This window comes from Camelus ferus, chromosome 6, assembly GCF_009834535.1.
Source record: "Camelus ferus isolate YT-003-E chromosome 6, BCGSAC_Cfer_1.0, whole genome shotgun sequence".
Lineage (NCBI taxonomy): Eukaryota > Metazoa > Chordata > Mammalia > Artiodactyla > Camelidae > Camelus > Camelus ferus.
The window spans coordinates 11,080,402-11,104,321 of NC_045701.1; the positions used below are offsets into that span (position 1 = coordinate 11,080,402).

At 36.3% G+C, this 23,920-nt stretch overlaps 1 protein-coding gene across 3 annotated transcripts in view; it reads left to right on the forward strand.

The window, feature by feature from the left end:
• Positions 1-23,920, forward strand: part of MNS1 (meiosis specific nuclear structural 1) — a 216,791-nt gene that overhangs the window by 160,687 nt on the left and 32,184 nt on the right. For 2 of the 3 annotated variants that reach the window (XM_032481124.1, XM_032481123.1), the window contains one exon: positions 12,961-13,134. In XM_032481124.1, coding sequence (XP_032337015.1) covers positions 12,961-13,119 — 159 coding nt within the window. In that variant the 3' untranslated portion in view covers positions 13,120-13,134. Of the gene's footprint in view, positions 1-12,960; positions 13,135-23,920 lie in introns of those variants that run through there. The other variant, XM_032481122.1, reaches the window with a different exon arrangement.

Below are 23,920 nucleotides of genomic sequence, written 5' to 3' on the forward strand. Positions count from 1 at the left end.
GCAACGATAAAGAGGTCAATTCTCCAAGAAGACATAACCATCCCTAATGTGTATGAACCAAACAGTTGTGTCAAAATGCATGAAGCAAAAACTAATAAGATTGCAAGGAGATATAGATAAATCCACAGATATATTTGGAGATGTCAACACCCCTTCTTCAGTAATTGATAGTTTAAACAGGCAGAAAATTAGTAAGGATATAATTGCCTTGAACAGCACTATCAATCTACTTAACCTAATTGACACTCAGAGGATACTCCATCCAACAACAGCAAAATACACATTCTTCTCAAGGTCACATGGACTATTCACCAAGGTAGACCACATTCTGGACCGTAAAATCCACATTAATAAATTTAAAAGAATAGAAATTATATTAGTTTCCTAGAGTTGCTGTAAGAAAGTACCACAAGTTGGGTGGCCTAAAATAAATTTATTGTCTCACAGTCTGGAGGCTAGAAGTCCAAAATCAAGGTGATGGCAGGGCCATGCTCCCTTTGAAACTTACAGGGGAGAATCCTTCCTTGCATATTCCTATTTCTGCTGGTGGCTGTCACTCCTTGGCATCCCATGGCTTAGAGCTGCATGACTCCAGTCTCTGCCTCTGTAATCACACAGCATCCTTCCTGTCTGTCTCTGTCTTCACATGACATTTCCTCTTCTCATAAAGACTCCAGTCATATTGGATAAGAATCTACCCTAATGACATCAACCTAACTTGATTACATCTGTAAAGACTCAATTTCCAAATAAGGTCATATTCATAGACTAAGGGGAGGGGTATGTGCTTAATAATTAGGACTTCAACATACCTTTTCGGGAGACACAATTCAACCTATAATAGAAATTATATAAACTATCTTCTGAGGCCAGGATGGAATTAAACTAGAAACAAATAACAGAAAAATAACTGGGAAATCCCAAAATATTTCGCAATTAAACACATACTATAAAATTATACACAGGTCGAGGAAGTCTCAAGAGAAAGAAAAAAATATTTGGAACTCAATGAAAATACAATCAAAACTTGTAAGATACAGTGAAAGCAGTGCTTACACAGTGCTTAGCATTACATGTATATATCAGAAAAGAGGGAAAATCTACAATCAACTATCTAAGGTTACAACTTAGGCAATGAGAGAAAGCAATTTAAGCTTAAAAGAGGAGAAATAATAAAAAAATTAGAACAAAAATCAATGGAATTGAAATCAGGAAAATGATACAGAAAAATCATAGAAGCAAAAATCTGGTTCTTTGAAAAGATCAATAACATCAGTAAACCTCTAGCCATGCTAACCAAGAAAACAAGAGAAGATACAAAATTACTTGTGTTCTTTTATGTGATAGTCAGGTCCATCAGGTGTAACCACAAGAGAAGACACAAGAGAGGCTCAGGAAAGCAATGTTTACTATACTCATAGGTCCTAGAAATAGGAGGCACAGCCTACTAGGGGCTACACAGGAAAGCCTCAGGGTGGTTAGAAGGCAGAAAACATGAGTGAAGGGAAAACCTAGGCTAGCCCGCAGAAAAGGCAAGGCAGGGTAAACAGTTCAGGATTGGCTAATTTGAATCATTTCAGCAGGCTTCAGTTTATTGGGGCTGTCCCTGGTTACCTGGAACTTGACCCTTGCAGGTGCCATAGGAATACTGCCCCCTGAGGTGTGCAGGCCAGATAGAGGAGGTATGACTTTGCACTGGTCAGTTAGCATACTGAAGGTACGCTCCTTTGCTATCTCTGAGAATTGGCTAGGCCAAGGTGTCTCTCCTCAGCCAGAAAGGTATTTTAAGATGTTAAAACATAATAATACACAGAAAAATTTAAAAATAAACATACAACGCCATTATTAGAAGTGGAATAGGGATCATCATTAATTAACACATGAATATTAAAAGGAAAGTAAAGGAATACTATCAACAACTCTGTACCAGAAATCTGATAAATTAGATGAAATGAACCAATTCCTTGAAAGATGCAACTACCAAAATTCACCCAAGGAGAAATAATCTGAGTAGTCAAGGAATGAGTCAGTAAACTTCCAAGAAAGAAAGTACCTGGCCCAGATCGTTTCACTGGTAATTCTACTAAACATTCAAGGAAGAAATGATACCAATTCTCCACAATCTCTTCTAAAAAACAGAAGTAAAGGGAACAGTTACTAACTCATTCTATGAGTCCAGCATTATCCTAATACCAAAAGCAGTTAAAGACATTATAAGAAAAAACTGCAGACTGATCTCTCTCGTGAACATCAATGTAAAAGTCTTCGACAAATACTAGCAAATTGAATTCAACAGTGTACAAAAAGAATTATACAACACAACCAAGTGGAGTTTCTTCCTGGGGTATAAGGATAGTTCAGCCTTCTAAAATCAATCAGTATAATTCAGCACATAAAGAGGATAAAGGAAAAAAACCATATGATCATATAAATTGATGCAGCCAGCTTTTGAGAAGCTCCAACAACCTTCCTGGTAAAAATTCTCAACAAATTAGGAAGAGGGGAACTTCCTCAACTTCATAAAGAGAATCTACAAAAAAAAACCTATAGCTAACATTGTACTTAATAGTGAGAAAGTGAATGCTTTCCCCCAAAATTAGGAACAAGGCAAGGATATCCTCTCTCACCATGCTTATTTACTCTTACACCTAAAGTCCTAGCTAATAATAAGACAAGAAAAGGGAATAAAAGGCATACAGATTAGAAATGAAGAAATAAAATATCTTTGCAGGGGACACGAGAGTCTGTGGAAAAATCGCAAGGAATCAACAAAAATCTCCTGGATTTAATAAATGAAATTGATAAACAAAATGTAGAATATACATACAATGAAATTTGGATACACACTATAATATGGATAAACCTTGAAAACGTGTTAAGTAAAATAAGCCAGACACAGAAGGGCAAATATTGTATAATTCCATTTACATGAAGTACCTCGAATAGGCAACTTCAGAGACAGAAAGTAGAGTAGAGGTTACAGGGGACGGAGAGAGAGGGGATTATTTTTTAATGCATACAAAGTTTCTATTTGGGATGATCAAAAAGTTCTGGAAATGGATGGTTGTGATCACTGAACAACATTAGGAATATATCTAATGCCACCAGACTGTACACGTTAAAATGGTAAATTTTATATTACATATACTTTACTACAGGAAAAAAAAAGAAAAATCCAGTAGAGGGACATCCTACAAAATACCTGATTGGTACTTCTGAAAACTATCAAGGTCATACAAAGCAAGGAAAGTTTGGGAAACAGTCACAACCAAGAGGAGCCTAAAGAGATGCGACAAGTAAATGTGAAGTGGTATCCTGGATGGAATCCTGGAACAAAAAAGACATTAGGTTTAAAAACCGAAGAAATCTGAATAAGCTAGGGACTTACTGACAGTGTATTAATAATGGTTCATTAATTCTAACAAATGTACTATACAAATGTTAAGATGTTAATAATAATAGGATATATGGGAACTCTGCACTCCAGTCTCAATTTTTCTGTAAATCTTATTCTGTTCTAAAAAAAAGAAAGTCTGTTTTTAGAAATAAGCTAAAAGAGACTTCTGCTGCTGCAACAGAATTGTAAACTAAATCATCTGGGGGCACCCTTGTACTGCAAAACAACTAGATTCTGTTAAAACAAACAAGTATCCATGCATTGCTGAAAACTTGACGGAAGTAGAGAAAATGTCTGTGTGTCCTGCTGACATCTTCTCCTCCAGCTCTTTGTCCCCTCAAATAAACAAACTGATTCTGTGAATAGGCAATTAAAATAAAAGGATGGATTGAGAAAATGCCCACAAAAGAACAGTGTTCGGAAAACAAAGTCTGTGTTTAGGTCAACAGTGATATGAAGAAGCCGAACCCGAGATCCTTGCTCTAAGCAATTAAACCAACTAAAAAAGGTTAAAGTAGTTCCAGACTGGTAGTGCCCCCAGGCTCCTAGCAGAATCACACAAATCCTCTTCAGACAAAAATATCTCTAATTAATCCCACTAGATTCCTGGATTAAGATCAAGAAAATGTGAATTCACCATCAAAAATCACCACACATAAAGGAGACAAGTCACCACTAGTGAAAAATAAGAGGAAATAATAAATATTTAGAAACCCCAAGAAAGACATTAAAATTGTATCACCTGTGAAATATAGAATATCTATTTAGAAAATATTTAAAGAAAGAAAAGAGTCATAATGCTGAACAAGCAATGAGAGACTATGAGGAATGACCAAGTAGACATGACAAATGATCAAATGAAGCTTTTAGATATTAAACACTCAGTGGATCAATTAAATGGCAGATTAGACACAGATAATTCATAAAGCATAAAATATCTAAGAAAATTATCGATAATGAACAGAGAATGACAAGGACATGAGAAGTATGAAAGAAATGTTGAACAATGATAGATGTTAGACTGAGAAGATCTGACAAAGAATCAGATTCCAAGACAGACATATTTTTAGAATTGAGAAACAGTAATACAAAAGTTAATTGCTTAGAATATTCCAGAATTTAGGAAAGACATGAATGCACAGGTTCAAGAGGCACAGAGTGTCACAAAGAGGATAAATTTTAAAACCTGTTCTGAGACCTGTCATAAAATCCAAAACACCAAAGAAGAAAAGATCTTTAAAGCAGCTGAAGAGAAAAAAAGACAAACAACCTAAAAAGAAGCAATTAGACTGAAAGCTGATGTTTTAATAGCAATAGTGTAAGCTAGAGGACAATAAAATATTGAGTAAAACCTCAGGATAATAAGCCCCACTATAAATGAGAATTTGGATCAAGTATGATTGATGACTAATCACTAGTTAATCATTAATGACTGGCTGCCTTTTGTCTAGCCCCGAATTCGGTGGGGTAAACTTTTATCTTCTGACATAGGGATGTGGATGGGTAGAGGACATGGAGGAAAGGGTAAGGCTGGGTGAGAAAAAAGTAAGCACTCTATTTCAAGAAACAAGGAGGCAGGGGTCCTTTATCGCTGGTTATCTTCTAGCTCAGTTTCCTTTGATTAGACTGACGAAATGGGCCCCAGCTAAATAGGAGATGACTATAAATGCTGCCACTGTCCTGAATGTTCTAGCCGCTGAGACAGGATCCAGAATTGGCACCACTGATGCTTATTTTGAAGCAGCACCAAGTGATGCTGAACCACAGCCAGGATGAGCAAAGATTTTAATTATAGAGCCAGATGACTAGAACGTCTAGCCAATCAGCTAGACAGACTCAGATGACTCATTTTTCAAATTTTCACAATAAGCCCCCTCTTCTTTTTACACAATTGAAATTTTCATCTTCATGAATCTTATTGTAAGAGTTTTAAAAATTTATATTTTCAAAGTGATCAAAGAAAATAATTTCAGTCTAGAACTGTGTATGCAGTCACTAATATTACATTGTGAGAGGGTGAAATAATGATATCTTCAGATAAATAAAACCTAAGAAATTTACCACCCACATACTCATACTAAAGGAACTTCTAAAGGATGTACTTCAGGAAGAAAGTAATACCTGAGGGATATTTTGAGATGCCAGGGGAACGGTAATCAAATAAAATGATAAAAATGTATGTAGGTCTAAATAGATAATTTCTCTAAGATTCCTATTAATAATAATGCCTACTTTGTGGTGTTTGTTTTTAAAAAGGAAGACTAAAACACTGTATTCTCATCAAACTGGGAGTAGAAGGGAACTTCTTCAACCTGATAAAGAGCATCTCAAAAAACCTACATTTAACCTCATATTTAATGATAAGAAACCAAATGCTTTCCCTTAATATGAGAAACAAGACAGGGATTTCCACTTTCACTACTCTATTCATAATCAAACTGGACATTATGAATGATGGTCCTATCCTGTGCAATAAGGTAAGATAATCAATGAGGTAAGTTAATCAATCAATCAATCAATCTTGGAAAGGAGGAAATAAAGCTGTTTCTGTTCACAGATGATGTGACTGTATATTTTGAAAATTCTGAAAAATCTACCCCCCAAAATCTGTAGAACTACTTACTAAGTTTGGCAAAGTTGTAAGATACAATGTCAATATACAGAAACAAATTGTAGTTCTACATACTAGCAATGAACAATTGGAAATTAAATTTTAAAATGTAGCACTATTTACACTAGGACCAAAAGAACATGAAATGCTTAAGCGTAAGTCTAACAAAATATGTTCAAAATCTATGTGCTGAAAACTGTAAAACATTGATGGAAAATATCAGAGAAGACCAAATAAATGGAAAGACATTCCATGTTCCTGGATTAGGAGACTCAATATTGTGAAGATGTCAATTCTCTCCAATCAATATCCCAGCAAGATTTTTGTGGAAATCAACAAGTTGATTCTAAAATTTATACAGAATGACAAAGGAGCTAGACTAGCCAACATAATTTTGAGAAAAAAGAGCAATGTTGGAGGACTCACAGTACCTAATTTTAAGAGTACAGTAATCAAGACAGTGTAGTATCAACAAAAAATGTAGACCCATGGGTCAATGGGACAGAAGAAAGTCTAGAAGTAGACCCACACATTGTAATAAAGACGCAAAGGCATTCAGTGGAGCCAGAGAACAGGCTTTTACATAAATGCTGCTGGAACGATTATAAATCCATATGAAAAAAAAGTTAATCTTGATCCACACTTCACACCATATAAAAAACAATTTGGCAGTGTCTTTTAAAGTTAGATACAAAGTTACCATACAACACAGCAATTTAAGTAATTACCCAAGACAAATGAAAACATATATCAAAGACAAAAGGCTATATACTACACATTTCCATTAACAATAAATTCTGGAAAAGGCAAATCACAGTGACTGAAAGTAGATCGATTGTTGCCTGGAACTGGAGGAGGGAGGAAGGCATTGGCTGGAAAGAGCCATGAAGAACTTTTAGTTGTTGTAAATGTTCTATATCTTGACTGTGATGGTGAATTCCTGATTGTATATAAGTGCCAAAACTCATTAAACCCTACACTTAAAATGGGTGAATTTTATTATGTGTAAGTTATTTGCTGGACAAAAATAGATTGGTTAAGACATTCCTAAAAATTCATCATGTTCAGTTTGACTTGTTTGAATCACTTTTCAACTGTCATAGATTTCCATCCTTCTGAATATGGTACTTTCCTCTGTATCATCAAGTAGTGGTTGTGCAGCATTTATTAAGAGTGCTCTACTGTTTTCTCCAGAATTTTCTTCCATGCTTCTGACTCCACTTTGCATCTAAAATACAATGGAAAGACTAGGGAATAGGCAGACTGGGAAAAGTCCTCTGGATTTGGCAAGAAGGAAGCTGCTGGCCTCAGGAAGGATATGTATAGTAAAGCAGAAGAATTAGAAGCCACGTTACAAGGAAATGAGTAGAAGGCAATTACCATCAACAATATATTGGAGGAATCTGGTGCCAAAAGATAGTTGCATTATTCATTTGAATCAGCCCATATCCAAAAATCTGAAGCTTAGGGCCAACCAACTGAATTGCCTCAAGCTAGTTTCTTTATGTATGTCACTTTAAATTTTTACCACATCATCTCTTTTTGCTAGATTTTCCCCCCATTTTTTGTTGCATTTTATTTTAAATAAGTCATTTAAGATCATAATTTTAATCATGGTCAAAAATTTCTTTTAATAATTATTTGGTTCCTTTTAAACTCATGTAACTTTAAAAGAAGCTATTATTCACAACTCAGAAAGCTCTAAGTTATAATTTTCAAAAGTGCTCTCTATTAATTTAGAGTGCTGATAAGGCTTTATATTTTTTCCCAATAGTTTTATAGAGATATCAGAAATTGAATAATAATTTGTTATTTTCATTTTTTAATTAAAAATATTCAAAGCTGAACATTTCCTTGCGGCCTCATTGGGAAGTTATGATTTTTCAGCATGGCTGACTTGAAGGGAAATAACCAGAACCAAAAACAACAGCATATACGTTAATTTAATTAAAACAAGCTTATATAATCTGAGTATTCCTCAACAAATGCAAACGATATAATAAATCAAATATATATTAAAATGCATAAAGTAGTTATAAATGGATAAAAAGAAAACAAGTCCAGTCCAGTCAGGGCAATAGAAGATCTACAGAACCAACTTAATTTATGCTTTAGTAGAAAAACTTTAAATGTGTTTTCCAGCATCAGTTGTCAAAGGACTTTGTAACAAAAATTCACATAGGGAAAGTTCTCACTTTCTCTTCACCTGTAGAAAAAGGTGCTGTTATTAAAATATGGATTAGCCCTTCAGTATTTTATGAAAAAGGCAGATGCCTAAGTAAAACCTGTTTATTGAAATTACTTGCTTTAAAATTATTGCAAGAAAAAATATTTTTAAGTTTTAGGAAATAAAGCAGTCCAATGCTATACAATCATATGCTGTAGAGAAGTCAACTTTTGTTCCATTAATTTTTGTTTTGCTTACTGTAGCTTTGTAGGATAGTCTGAAGTCAGGGAACATGATACCTCCACTTTTGTTCTTTTTTCTCAAAATTGCTTTGGCAATTCAGGGTCTTTTGTGGTTCCATATAAATTTTAGGATTATTTGTTTTAGTTCTGTAAAAAAAAGTCATGAGTATTTTGATGGGGATTGCATTAAATCTATACAGATTGCTTTGGGTAGTATGGGACATTTTAACAATATTAATTTTTTCAATCCAAGAACATGGAATATCTTTCCAATTCTTTGTGTCATTTTCAAATTCGTTCATCAGTGTTTTACAGTTTCCAAAATCCTCACCAAAATATTAGCAAATAGAATCCAACAACACATTAAAAAGATTATACATCATGACCAAGTGGGGTTCATCCCAGGGACACAAGGGTGGTTTAACATACGCAAATCAATCAATGTAATACGTCACATCAACGAGAGAAAGGACAAAAACCACATGATCATCTCAATAGATGCAGAAAAAGCATTTGATAAAATTCAACACCCATTTATGATAAAAACTCTCACCAAAGTGGGTACAGAGGGAACAGATCTCAACATAATAAAAGCTATATATGACAGGCCTACAGCCAGCATATTACTCAACAGTGAAAAACTGAAAACCTTCCCACTAAAATCTGGGACAAGACAAAGATGCCCACTCTCACCACTCCTATTCAACATAGTCTTGGAAGTCCTAGCCACAGCAATCAGGCAAGAGAGAGAAGTAAAATGGATCCAAATTGGAAAAGAAGAGGTAAAAGTGTCACTATATGCCGACGACATGTTACTATATATAGAAAACCCTAAAAGGTCCGCACAAAAACTACTAGAGCTGATCGAAGAATTCAGCAAGGTAGCAAGTTACAAGATTAACGTTCAAAAATCAGTTGCATTTCTTTACACTAATGATGAATCAACAGAAAAAGAAAGTAAAGAAACAACCCCCTCTAAAATAGCACCCAAAGTAATAAAATACCTAGGAATAAATCTAACCAAGGATGTGAAAGAATTATACACAGAAAACTATAAACCATTGATGAAGGAAATAAAAGAAGATTTTAAAAAATGGAAAGATATCCCATGCTCTTGGATTACAGTTTTCAGAATATAGGTCTTTTACCTCCTTGGTTAAATTTACTCCTAGGGCATTTTATTCTTTTTGATGCAATTTTAAATCGGATTGTTTTCTTTTCTCTTTCTGATATTTTATTACTAGTGGATAGAAAAGCAACAGAATTCTGTATATTAATGTTCTATCCTGCAACATTACTGAATCGTTTATTAGCTCTAACAGTTTTTTGGAGGAGACTTTAGGGTTTTTTATAAATAGTATCGTGCCATCTGTAAATAGTGACAGTTTTACCTCACATCTGTCAAAATGACAATCATCAAAAAGTCTACAAATAGCAAATGTTGGCAAAGATGTGGAGAGAAGGGAGCCCTAGTACACCGTTGATGGGAATATAAATTGGTGCAGCCACTGTGGAAAACAGTCTGGCAGCTTCTCAAAAACCTAAAAATAGTACTATCATATGATCCAGCAATTCCATTGCTGAATATATCTATCCAAAGAAAATGAACACTAATTCGAAAAGATACATGCATCTCAATGTTCATAGCAGCATTATTTACAAAAGCCAAGATATAGGAACAACCATAAGTGCCCATCAACAGATGAATGGATAAAGATCTGAGATATATATATATATATAATGGAATATTACTCATCTATAAGAAAGAATTAAATTCTGCTGTTTGCAACAACATGGATGGACCTATAAAAATATTGAGTCACTATACAGTTTGTATGACTGAAACAAATACAATATTGTAAATCAACTATACTTCAATAAAAAGTCAGCTTCTTATAAGAGTCATACTGAATGAATAAAATGAATAGTCAAGAAAAGTTTATTTCCATCTCGCCACTGTCCCTAACTGAATACGTATATATAATCTATTTTGGGAGGGAGAGATGATTTCTGGATGCTCTCCTTCCCCAGCAGATTGACAATTGGCAGCAAACAACAAGCCACGTTCACACCCCCCTATTCCTCCGTGATGTATTTTTCACAGCTGTTCCCTACTTTCAAACATTGTGTAATTAATGTCAGATGAGGTCAGACAACAGTGTGTTAAACTCATAGCCCTTTCTGAACAATTGCAGAGCCTTAGCTTTAATTATTCAAAAATTTCTCCGTGCCAATGTTTATGTGCAATAATTATTGGGTCTGATTGAAAAGCTGCACCATACTTTGATCTGTCATCCCTCAATGACAGAGATCTCTTCAAGTTCTGCCCTGATAATACAAATCTTTAGGTGTCTTTCAGATCATACCTGTTACCTACAAAATGACTAAAAGCAAGCTTGTAAGTCAAGTCATTGGATGGCACTCACAGTGTCTCTCTTGAGTAAGAAAGTATTTTGTGATGAACTTTTCAAATAAACAATGCTTTTGATTTCTTCTACTTTAAATGGAACTTGCAAATTCAAGGCTAGTCTTCCATAATGCAATTCTGCAAATATTTGAAAAAAGTTAGGGATGTTTGTAATTCTGTGTAGTCACCACATGTGTTTTGAAATAATGTTTCAGGGTAATGAGAATGTATAAAACAGAGCATTTAGCTATGGAAACACTGTGAAAACAAACAGGAATATAAAGCATGTTGTGAATTCTGGATCTTTTATCCAACAATATTCATCACTTTGAGTGTGACCTGAATAAACATTCACAGTTGATTTAATAATATGGAGCTGATAACTAGATAGAGCAAAGGTTTATTGGAGGGGAGGGTGTGGGTAGCTGACAAGAATTCAGCTCAATGTATACATGGAGCAAACATAATTTGGAAATTGTGTCTAAGATATTCTTAGCATTACCTAGAATACAACCCCAATCTACATAAGATAAAGTATTTTTTAACATTTCAGATTAAATTGTACTACAGAATCAAAAATTTTTAGAGCAGTACATTATTTGGCATAGGTTCCTCACTTTTAGTAATGAGAAAATCAGTTTCTAGAGAGATTTACAAATTCATTCAAGGTTACATCACCCATTAACAGTAACTGGGATTAAAAGCCAGGTTTTATGACCCCAACTCCATTGCTTTTTCAACAACAAAATTTTTAATTAGAGTAATATTTCTATTTTATAACCAGTATAGTGATTTATTTTCCTCTAGTGTGTTTCAAAACCAGAATTTAATCCTTAGAAATGCAAAAAGTACAAATTTTAAGGAAAAAAAATTCTGTTCTGATATTATGTGTATAGCCAACTATAAAACATATAAAAACAAAATACTTGCTATTTCAGAGGTGAAAACTGGGCTGGACAGGAAAATCCATTACATATAAAGCTATATGTTCACAGTTCATAAAATGTTTAAATGATGTCGGGGAAAATAAGACTGGAAAAAATGCAAAAGTCAAGACAACAATATTATATAATCTGTGATTGAGGAAGGGCTAAAATATGTAACAGATGCTATAGGAATTCAAGAAGGGAAAACTCCTGTAAATCTTAAGAAATAAGGGAAAACTTCATGGGGAAGGAAGGATTTGATCTGGGCCTTAAAGAATCTGTAACACTTGGCAAGCATTGGGAAGCAAAAGAATCATTTGGATTTGGAGGGAAGGTAAGAAGAGACTGGAATGGCCCGAACAGTGGTTTACAGTGGGTAGCAGTGAGTAATAGGGGTGAATGATAATCAGAAAACAGTGGAGGCTCTTGAACCTGGGAGTAGTACTGTAATTTTTTATTTAATTTTTAAGGAAAATTCACCCAACAGTAGTGAATGAGAAACTGTGTGCAGGGGTCCTGGCTAACAAACTATTTTGGTAATTCAGACATTTAAAGTATTTGAAACAAAATTGTACTTTGAAAGCAACACGGTATTGTGCAAAAAAACACCCATTTTAGACTCAGACAGATCTGGGCTTGATTCCTGGTTCTGCCACCATTTAATAGCTGTGCAACCTTGGGTAAATAACTTACCTACCCTGAACTTCAATTTCTTTATTTGTAAAAGGGTGAAATCCAGATTGTAGGATTCTTGTGACAATCAATAGGTGGTAAATATGATTATTTTTAAATTTTCTGTGATTCATTGTTCTTGCACATTTAGATTAGGCCTCGCTATAGTTAGGCTCTGCCTTTATGAGGCTTCATAATCCAAGCTGTTTACCAGCAGAATGGAAAGTCTTACAGGGCAGTGTGTTCTTCATCACTAATAAGCATTCACTCAGAGGCTGAATAAGACCATACATTATGGATATTATAGGAAAAGATTCTGGCACTGGTTGAGACATTTGTTATGCACTGAATGTCTGTATCCTCCCAAAATTCGTATGTTAAAACCCTACCCCCAATGTGATGATTTTAGGAGGTGGAGTCATTGGGAGGTAATTAGGATTACAGAGGCCACGAGGGTGGAGCTCTCAGATTGGGAGTGGTGCCCTTATAAGAGTCACCAAGAAACACTGTTTTCTCTCTTTACTCTCTGCCATGTAAGAATATGAGAAGTCAGCAGCCTGCAACACAGAAGAGGGCTTCAAGAACCCAACCATGCTGGCACTCTGATCTCAGACTTCCAGCCTCCAGAACTGTGAGAAATACATTTCTATTGTTTATATACAACCCAGTTGGTAGTATTTCTGTTATGGCAGCCTGAGCAGATTAAGACAACATGGAAGTAGATGATTTCTCCAGGGTTAAAATTCAATTTCTGAAGACTGAAATAATCTTTTATAGATGTTATTTCCTGGTAGGAATGTACAAGTGATCACTCACTTAGCACGTAGCACACAGAAGAGGTGTTATCTAAGCCCCTGTTACTCAAAGTGCTGGCCATGGCCACAGATCAACAACAGCAGTCTTACTTGGGAATTTCTAAAATGGAGAATCTCACACACCCCATACCTATGGAATTAGAACCTGTATTTTAGCAAGATCCTCAGGAGATTGGTATGCATGTTTAAATTTGAGGAGCACTGACCTGGGCTTTTTAGGATTATAAGGAACATTCTCAAGTTATTTCAATTAACGAGTCTCTACATATACAGAGCTATACAGAAAATGGCATAGTGGGATCTGTACTTACATAAATCACTCTGGCTACTCAGTGAAGATGTATTTGAAGGAGCAAGACTGGAGGCAGGAAACTCAAGCCAGTGTAGTGATCCGAGAGAGATATTAAAGAAAGCACATCGAGGGAACCTGATTTAGAGAAGTAATAGTACAAAGTTCACGGGAACAGAGGAGTTGAAAAATATTTTAGAGGTAAAATCCATGTGAATTGGAGGTTGTGAGTGAATGAAGCAGAAAAAATATCACTTGAAGCATTAAAAAGATTCAAGGGAGTTTTCCCTCATTATCGACCAATTTCTGGTAACATCATATTGGGTAGTAATTCCTGTTGCCTGTCTCATTCATAGTCCCTACTTATAGCTCAGACCTCCTATTTAATACCAGGTGACTATGCCCTGTCATTCCCTTGGCAACAGCTATTTTGACTAGGTTGCACGGTAGAGAGAGGGATTGGACAGTCAATGCATAAACCTAGCAAGACCCTATGACATAGCCAATAGCAAATAAGTGAACCGAGCCAATCAGATTTTCTCTTGGGTATCTGAACCAAGAAATCTCCAAAGAATAGGTCATTTAACAGTGGAAGTCAAGGCTAACACTTCTTGTCAAAAAGAGAGCCTAGAGGCCTTATGAAGAACTACAGAAGAAATATGGAAAGAAGCAGATACTTCCTTGAGAAAGTGACACTGTAGCTCCAGAGAGAGGCAAAAAGAATAACATGATACTCAAGGGCTTCCTTGGTTTCTGTGCCTAGCACATAATGATGACTCGATAAATATTTTGTTGTTGGATGGAGGAATAAATAAATGAACAAACAAATTAACAAATGAATGAGGATGATTTTCCAGTGTCAGTTTTTGTAAAGCAAAATTTCTTACAGCCTTGTTTTCTACTTCCTCAGAAATCCCTATCCTCCTTATTGTCCCGTTTCTATTCCTGCACTACACTCAGCTCCACTGCATCACATTTCATCAAGTCCCTTGAGCATCTGTGTTCTTTTCAAACTAAAACACTGAGCTAAATGACTGCCAACTTTGTTGCAATTTTTTTCAGTATCTCTGTTTTCTAAAAGGTCAGAAATTTTCAGTATGTACCCATACCAGTGATGGATACATTTTTGGACTCTAAAAATCAAACAGCCTCTACAAATACTAACAGCTTTATAGCTTGAAGACCTTCCATAGTTTTGATTGCTCAAACTTTGGAGGCTGTACCCATTCTGGAATCACTCTTTTCCTCCTGAAAGCATCTGTGTTCTCTATAGGTATCAAGTCTTTAAAGGCATCTTTGGGTTGCTCTCCAGGCTGCTACTTTTTCATGCTTTTCCAAGGCCAGGTGTTTGGATCACAGCCTAGGTGGAGTGAGGAATGATGACAGTACCTGATCATCACTATAGAAAGACTTCCTGTACTCCAGCTCTGAAACTTTGCCACACTTGTTTGAGAATAACAACAGCAAAGTGTCACAGCGAGTAGCAGAGACCTCTAGCACAGAGAACCCAATCTACAGTAGAAAAGTATTCCCCTTTTGCACCACTGAGTTGAATGGAGGAATAAAGAAAAGTTTTTTCTTAAAAAAATCTTTTAAAAAGAAAGGAGATGTTTTCTCACCTCTTCTCCTTCAAAGTGCATACAGCTAAACATTCTGCTTCAAAGAGGAAATTCGATAGATGAAGAAGGAAACAGAAGTGATTAGCCAGTCACTGGAAAGGAATATTAAAGGATGGGAAAACATAGAGTAAATTTGTCAGTTCCTTAAATAACCAGACGACATAACTGCAGCTAATTGTTTCTGAATTATCTAGCTATGACATACACCCAAATCCTTTATTTCTGAATTTTTCTTTCTTCCTTTCAATTTTATCTAAGATACAGCATCTGAATTTCATATCCTCCTTCAACAAACATCATTTCCCCCACCACACCAACAAGCTATGTTGAACAACCCTAAACAAATTACACAATAAGCATTTGCTTAAGTGCATGAGAATGAAAGTAAATACAGCAATGGACTATTTATCTGAAGAAAATCTACTAAATTCTATTTATATGCTCTTACAAAACTCTGTGCACCAAGTGTTCCCAACCACTAGCCTAGAAAAGAATAAAACAAAAAATTCTCCAATGGTAATAAAATCACTTTTCTCTCTGGGTCCCCAGCAGCTAGAATCCCAGTTCTCCTACCCACTACTGCCCAGTAATTTCTATCCCTAACAGACCATCCGCAGGAATACCTCACAAAATCTCCATGACATAGCAGGAACCAGCCCAAACTATCTTAATCCCCTCCTTTTAAAACTTGAACCGTTTGAGATAATTTTAGATTCACATGCAGTTGTAAGAAATTATACAGAAAGATCCTGTGTACCCTTTATCCAGTTTCCCCCAATGGTAATATCTTATAAAACTATGATACGTTACAATCCACAGTCAAGATATAGAACATTTCCATCACTACAAGGATCCCTCATGTTACCCTTCTATACACATACCTGCTTCCTAGTACTCCAGTCCCTCCTAAACCCCTGGTGACAGCTAATCTATCCTCCATTTCAATGACTTTGTCCCAACTTTTATTCACTCAGCATAATTCTCTGGAGATTCATCCAGGTTACTGCATGTATCAGGAATTCATTTCTTTTTATTACTGAGTAGTATTTAATTATGATGTGTCTTGGAGTGGATTTCTTTGTCTTTGTTTTGTCTTGCGGTGCTGCTTCATTCCTGATCATCTGGCTAAGAGCAGACTTTTTTTTTAGGATTTTCTTTGTCTAGCACTACCACACAGCCTTGATTGATGTATAGTAAGTCTTAAAATTGGGTAGACTGAGTCTTCTCATTCTATTCTTTTAAAAATTGTTCTAGATACTCTCGGTTTGTCTTTCCATGAAAATGTTAAGATTAACATTACCTTATATCTATAAAAACTCTTGCTAGGATTGTGATAGGAATTGTGTTTAAACTGGACACTAGGCTGGAGGAAGAACTGACATCTTTACTATGTTGACTCTTCCAAACCATGAACATAGTATGTCTTTCCATTTACTTAGATTCTTTGATTTCTTTTATCTGTCTTGTGTAGTTTTCAGTATACAGGCTGTATACATATTTTGGTTAAATTTATATCTAGTATTGTTTAAGAGACTGTAAATAGTATTTTTATTTTAGAACCCACATGTTCATCGCTAGTATAGAGAAATAGTACAATGTCCTTTGTAATTTTGTCTTCCACTATGAGATCTTGATAATATCATTTATTAGTCCTAGAAGATTGTAGAATTCTTAGGATTTTCTATGTAAAAAGACAAATATATTATCTGCAAATAGGGACAGTTTTGTTTCATCTATTTCAATCTTAAATTCACTTAAGATTTCTGTGCCTTTTCTTTTCTTTTCTTGCCTTATTGAACTATCTAGAACTTTCAATACTATGTTGAATAGGAGCTGTTAGAAAAGACTCCTTCACCTTGTTCCTGATCTTAGCAAAGAAGCATTCAGCCTTTCACCATTAAAAATAATGTTAGCTGTAGATGTTTACAGATGCTCTTAATCAAGTTGGGGAAGTTCTACTCTTTTCCTACTTTTCTGAGTTTGATCATGAATGTCAATGAAGGTCAATGTAAAGTCTGTCAAATGCTTTTTCTGTATTGATGGAATGATTATCTGATTTTTCTTCTTTAACCTGTTAATAAAGTAGATTGCATTGATTAATTTCAAATACGGAACAACAGTCTTGAATCTCTGGATAAAATCCACTTGTTCACAGTTTATTGTTCTCTTGACATATTGCTGAATTCTATTAATATTTTGTTAAGGATTTTTGCATCTATATTCAAGAAGGATATCTTTTTTTGTATTGTCTTTGTCTGGTTTTTGTATTGTCTTTGGTTTTCGTATCAGGGTAACACTGGCTTCATAAAATGAACCTTGTCTGTTCTTGTTGGCATTTCAGGTTTCTGGCTTCTTTAGCTCCAGGTCTGGGATAAATGAGGCAAAAAAGAAAATCCAGGGAACTCCCCATCATGCCATTCCTCGGGTCCCAATATACATAGCTTGTCTGCCTTCTTCTATCTGCCTTTCAGGTCTTCTTATGTTTATTTTATATATAGTTTTCAGAATTTTTTAGTTGCATTTAGTGGGAGGATTAGGAAAAAGGTACATCTACTGCATCTTCCTGCAAGTAGAAATCTACAGCTGAACAAATGTATGCTCTCTCCCTTTTAATGGGAAAATCAAGAAAAAAAAAAAAAACCTTGATTGTAAGTGCTAAGAGACTACATGGGGGTAGTCTCTCCTACCTCCGAAAGCATTGCAAACATCCTTGAGAAAAATATATGGTTGGGTCAGAAAGCCTATTCCAAAAGAGTTATCAATCAATATGGTCAATATGAGGAATACTGGGACTAGTAGGAGAAAAATGGGTTGGAGAACTCGAGACCTCAGACAACAAGTCAGAGTAGCAAATAGAAAGTGGGATGGTGTAATTTTGGAGGTGAAAGAGGGTCTTTTATGGGCTTCAAATGCTCCTTTCATGAACAGGCTAGATTCATTTAAATGATTTGGAAAGAAATAAATACTAGCCTGGGCTCCAGGAAGCACCATTCACAATCCTACCCTGGCCCATTCCTGGCAAGAGTCAGACATACATCTTAACATAGCCACTGCTCAATACTGGCAAACCTATCTAGCCCACATCCCTCAAAGAATGAAGTCAGATACCCCAAATCACACTTGGGCTGCACCTCCCTGCTCCTCTCTCATCTCTCCAGGCATGTACTTTCAGCCTCAGTCCCAAAATTGACTTCCATTTGGACCCCATCTTTCGAATTGAGGTCCTTCACTACATTTGTTTTTCTAGATAAACCCTGAGTATTTATTAATGTCTATTATATCTCAAGAGACAGAAAGGTCTATGAAAGGGCAAGCAAGGAATGTTTATGTTAGGCATCCTTAAATTTGCATTTGGCACTGCCATGCATCCTGATTTCCACTTCTGGTGGACACTCCATTCAGCCTACATGACCAATTGCCCTTCCCAGGTTGTCTTTCATGTTTAAGTAGGAAGGATAAGGCCCAGAAGCCAGCCACAGTCATCGAGTGTTACCTACAACATGCTGTCCAGCTGAATGTCTTTAGAGTAGCAGTTCTGACTCTTTTTTTTCCTAGCTCCAAAGCTATTACAGATTTATCCACAGTCTTTTCTGGGTCTGATTCCTTCACAATATCACTATAATCTGGGTCATGTTATCTCAACCTTTGCCTTACCTTGGTGGTTTCTTTGTTCTAATTTTCCTGCTACCTGCAACCAGGAAGCTCTTGCTCTGGAAACATCCACTGAAGTGATAGGAATTGGCTGATGTATGTGCGGCCACTTCTCCCTTAATCAGCTAAGAAACACAGTCCTTCTGTACCTAGGATGTATATTCAGAATCCTTATCAACACAGTTCCTCCTGGCACACATTACAAGTTGACTGGCATTGCAAATCCTGCCTTCTTTACCTTGTCCTATTATGGCTATAGCCTCCTGCCTTCAACTATGTCATAGAAAATTGCCCTATCCGTTTGATGCTTCCAAAATATCTACTCTTTCACCACTAATTCCTTTTCCTGCACCCAATTTATATTTTTTTCAGTGGGGATCTCTTACTGTGGGAGGAGATCCAAAAAGCTCCCCTAGGAGTATCTGCATTTATAAGATTGCCTCTTACATGAGGAAGAAAGTAATGAATTCAAATAGAGAGATGAGTAACTAAGTAAATCAATAAACAAGTAAACAAGGTGGAGATATTTTCTCTAAACTAGGCTGCTACCCACCTTGCTTAATGAGTAGACTGAGTTGAAGTAATGGATTAATAGCAGGTATTGTGGATGAGGTCAAGACGTTATTTTGCACAAGAATAAACAGTTCTGTTAATGAAGAGGAATCTAACTTTCTTGTATCTGTTTTGTATGTTCCAAATGTATTCTTAATTTAAAGAAAAAAGGAAACAATTATTTTGTTATTAGGCTTTGTATACACAATATAATAGAAGCTACATTTGTCCCTGAGGATTGTATTTCAGTCCAATGTAACCTCTTGCTTATTTTCTTATACAGAGGATTTTTAAAAAGTAATTTTTAAAAAGGCATAGGAATTCATTGCACTGGGCCAGTGTTTAGGTGTGTTTATTTCTGCCAGTCCCACCCACAACACCAACTTCTCTCCAGCACACAGAGCTTCTCTTTTCTTTCTCTTTAATAGATACCAAATGCTCTGAACCATAACGTTTGCTTTATACTTCCTCTCTTGACCACAGACAGGGAGACAGAAGATTGTTGTTATAAGTGAAACAGGTAACTGTAACAAAAGAAAATTATCCTTAATTTTTTTATTTTTTAAAACCGGCTATCTTGGAATTTCATTTTCTAAAATGAGCAGAGATAGCTATGTGGCTCATTTGTTTACCGGCTGTGTGACATTTTCACTTAACCTGAGTCTTAGTTTTTTAATCTGAAAAATGGGGATAACACTTCTTAATTGATAAAGTTACTGTGAAATATAAGAGCAATAATTTAAAGTGTTAGAAGAGTTCCTTGCATATTATTAGCTATTATTTATATGGGGTCACAAGAAAAGTCACCACCAATAATAGCACCAAGTCAAGAGAAGGATTGGTATTTTAGTTCTGAGTTGAAGGTTCATGTTTGAACTTTTAACATTCCAGACTCTGGGCTTCAATACAAAGATGAGAATAAAATGGAATCCATGTCAATGTAATAGAAAATCTCACTTGTCAAAAAGTATATAGTTGATTTAAAAGGTTGGTTACAGGCACATATGATAAATTGAGAGGATCAAAATCAACTCATAACACTTTTTTAAAGAAAGAACTATCTTCTCCACCTTTACTTCTAAAATTATCAGCATTTTTGCCTACCACTCACTCTCAGGATTACCTAGAATTAACATTAAAGATCTCCTATTAAAGTTAACATTTTTGTATTTATGGTTATCTTTTTATATACTTTATATTAATTTTTTCTTTTGCATATTCTTATCCACTCACTACCTTTCACAGACTCAGCTTTTTCATCAATTCTTAAAATAATAATAATTACTAATAGTGTTATTTTGCTTCTTAAATATCATAGCTAGGCCAGTGGGAACATTTAAGGGGCTCCAGACTTTTGGTTTTAGTACTAGCTGCCAATAAAATTAACCAGGAAATCTTGGAGGAAAGGAAACAGCAGGATGGGTCTGCAACTACTGTTTTTTAAAAAGTTTTCCAAATGTCAACTCATTGCTAAAATTACAAAAGAGGCATTCCAGGTGCATGGGTTAGTGCTTGGGGTGTTAGTAAATGACTGATCTAAAAGTCCAAAAGCCTGGCCCTCTTGCTTCAAGTCGGGGGAAACTCTCAGTGTGATTTGTATTCCAGAGGGCTCACTCCCATTAAGTCACATTTAACCTGTGACCACATCGTGGGCTCTTTCCCCTCTTCCTATCCTGCTTCCTTCTATCTCTTTTAGGTTTTCTCCTGAAGTGCACTCCTTCAATAAATCATCTGCACTTGAATCCTTGTCTCAGCTTCTGATTCTAGAGAATCCCAGAATGTATTAGGAATGGGCTAGGGAGCGCACTCTAAGGATGGTATTCAGGAACTGAATCACCTGCTGGCCAGCTGCCAATGAGGACCTCATTGCTGCTGGAAGGTAGTGTTGACAGTCCTGGTATGCTGCAGCAGTAAAATCATTAAGGCTTTCCAATTGTGGCTAACTGGGATATTATCTGGAAGGAGATGTGCTGGCTTGTGCAATATCTCTGGCATTTGAGAGATATGGGAGTAGTAATTACGAGGACCGTGGAATTGCATAGCTGTTGCTGAACACCATCAATGCTTGGAAGTGAAAAAATGATAGGCTAAGGATGATCACTCATCAAGTAAAAGCAAAGTGTAAATACTAAATATTCTACTAGGTAGCACTTAAAGTCATTAATGGCTCAGGATTTAATCTTAAGAGCAGAAGAATTTTAGAAAACACTGCATTTTCAACCGTTGAAGCTTCCCTATGCCAAAGCCACGGCCCTGAGATGGAAGGAATGAGACCCTAAGACTAGGGTAAAGATCTGCTTGGTAGATCCAGCTCAGAACTTTGAACCCCTGGTATATATATCTGAACCCTCTGAGCCAGCAAAGATGCCCCATTCATTCTTATGAGAAGGTAAGTGCTGCTTTGCTTGAAGAATATGCAGGTATTTCAAATAGGGAGGTGACTTACAAAGCAATGCTTGTCCTTCTCAGGATCTGCCACCAACTTGTGTCCTAGATCAATAACTAGAGTAAATCCTCAATATCATTGGGGAGCTAAGGTAAAAGAGAAGCGAGCGACAAAGGAGATGTAGCATCTCAGTAACATGCAGTGGCAAAAACCCGTGATCATAGGAAGCAGATCCTGAGGACAGTGAGTCAAGGGGAACAGAATACAAAGCAGACTAAGGGAGGTTGCTGATATAGAGGCACTCACCTGTAACATTGGGTTTAACACCCTGGCAAGATATCTTGACATCCAGTTCTAGTAAGTTTCTGAGGTGGTTCTTAGAAGCTTGGAAAAAGCAATGGCTTATGTTAAATGAAGTGGAAAATTCAATAAGTAATTATATGGCTTTGCTTGATATGGCCCTGAAGACATTCCATTTACCAGGGCAATACAAAATGCAATGGTGAGGATGGGCTGCAGCAGCAGGGAGATGCTCAGTAGCATGGGTGCTCTGTAAGAAGAGGCTGACACTAAGACATTTTATAACAGAACTAGGCTCCCTAATAGCAATGGTATGACCCTGGAATGGGAGAGGCCAGGTGGCAGCACCTAACTGTCAGAAGCAAGGTGGATGCAGTTGTTCTCCTGGGTAGCAAGGAAACAGCAGCTAGGGAAGCCTGACTCACAGTAACCCATAGAGATGAGTAACAGAACATGATGTGTCCAGGAGCAAGACAGATGAGATCCAACAAGTGTTATTACTTAATATAAACAATCAATCAGTGATATATTACTGGATCAGAAAAAGATTGAGGTCAGCTGCCCCAGTGGGAAGAAATGATCCCTTGCCTAGTTTCCAGATCTAAGACAGTTCTCAGACTCTCAGAACCCATCAATTAAGGGAGGCCAGATCCCTTGAAGAAGGACACTGCAATACAACAGCAAGTGTGTGCCACAGTGGTTTACCCAAAAGATTTTACTCAGGTAATTATTAACCAAGGAAAAGGAATATATACAAGTTTTTGAGCAACGTTGAATATAAGGTCTGAATGAACACTGGGTTAAACACCCCATGGCCCAAAATGTTATCAAGACACCTCTGTTAGAATAAGCAATAGAATTCTATTAGAATAAGAAGGTTGAGTAATAAATGGAATCTTGGCCCAAGTCCACCTCATAGTGACTCCATAGGTTCCAAGGATTAAAATAAATATAAAATGATCTAATGGTAATGTCCCTGGTACCTAAATACATAATTGGAATGGACATACTTGGCAACTGGCAGAACCATCACATTTGTTTCCTGACCTATGAAGGAAAAACTACTATAATAGAAAAAACTGAGTGGAAACCCCTGATATTGCCCTCCCATCCTTGGAAGACTGTAAAATCAAAAACAATACTGCTCTAGGGGGACTGGCAGAGATGAGCACCATTCTCAAAGACATAAATGATACAGGCTTGAAGGTACCCATTATATACATATGTAATTGTCTGGTCTGCCCTCCAAAATACAAAGAGGATACTATCTCAAACTTAACTAAGTAGTAACCCTAATTGTAGCAACTATGATGGATGTGATATCTTGGTTATAGCAGATTAACACAGCCTCTGTAAGTGGTATGTGGATATTAATCTGCCAAGTGTGTTTTCAATACCTAGCAAGCAGGAGGAGAATAAGCAGCTTGCCTTTATGTGGAATGGACAATAGTGTACATTAATGGTCTTGCCCCAGAGCTACGTTAACACTTCTACACTCCATATAATGTAGTGGAAAACAGCTGGACCACCTGGACTTCCCACGGAACATCATACAGTTTTCTGACATTAGAGACACCATGTTAGTTGAACTTACCGCATAAGAAATGGGCAAGTATTCCGTACACCTTTGTAAGGCACATTCATTCCAGAGTGTAGGAGACAAACCTATGAAAATTCATGCCTACTCATGCCAGTGAATTTTTAGGGGTCTGATGGTCTGGAGCTTGCTGAGACATCTTCTCAAAATTAAGTATTGACATCTATTTCAGGTGCGGGTCTAGTTTTCCTGCTCAAAATGCCTCAGACAATGCCACTATACAAGTGCTCACTGTCTCAGACCAAGTGAGGAATTTTACAAAATCCATGTTGTGGTGAACCCAGGACCA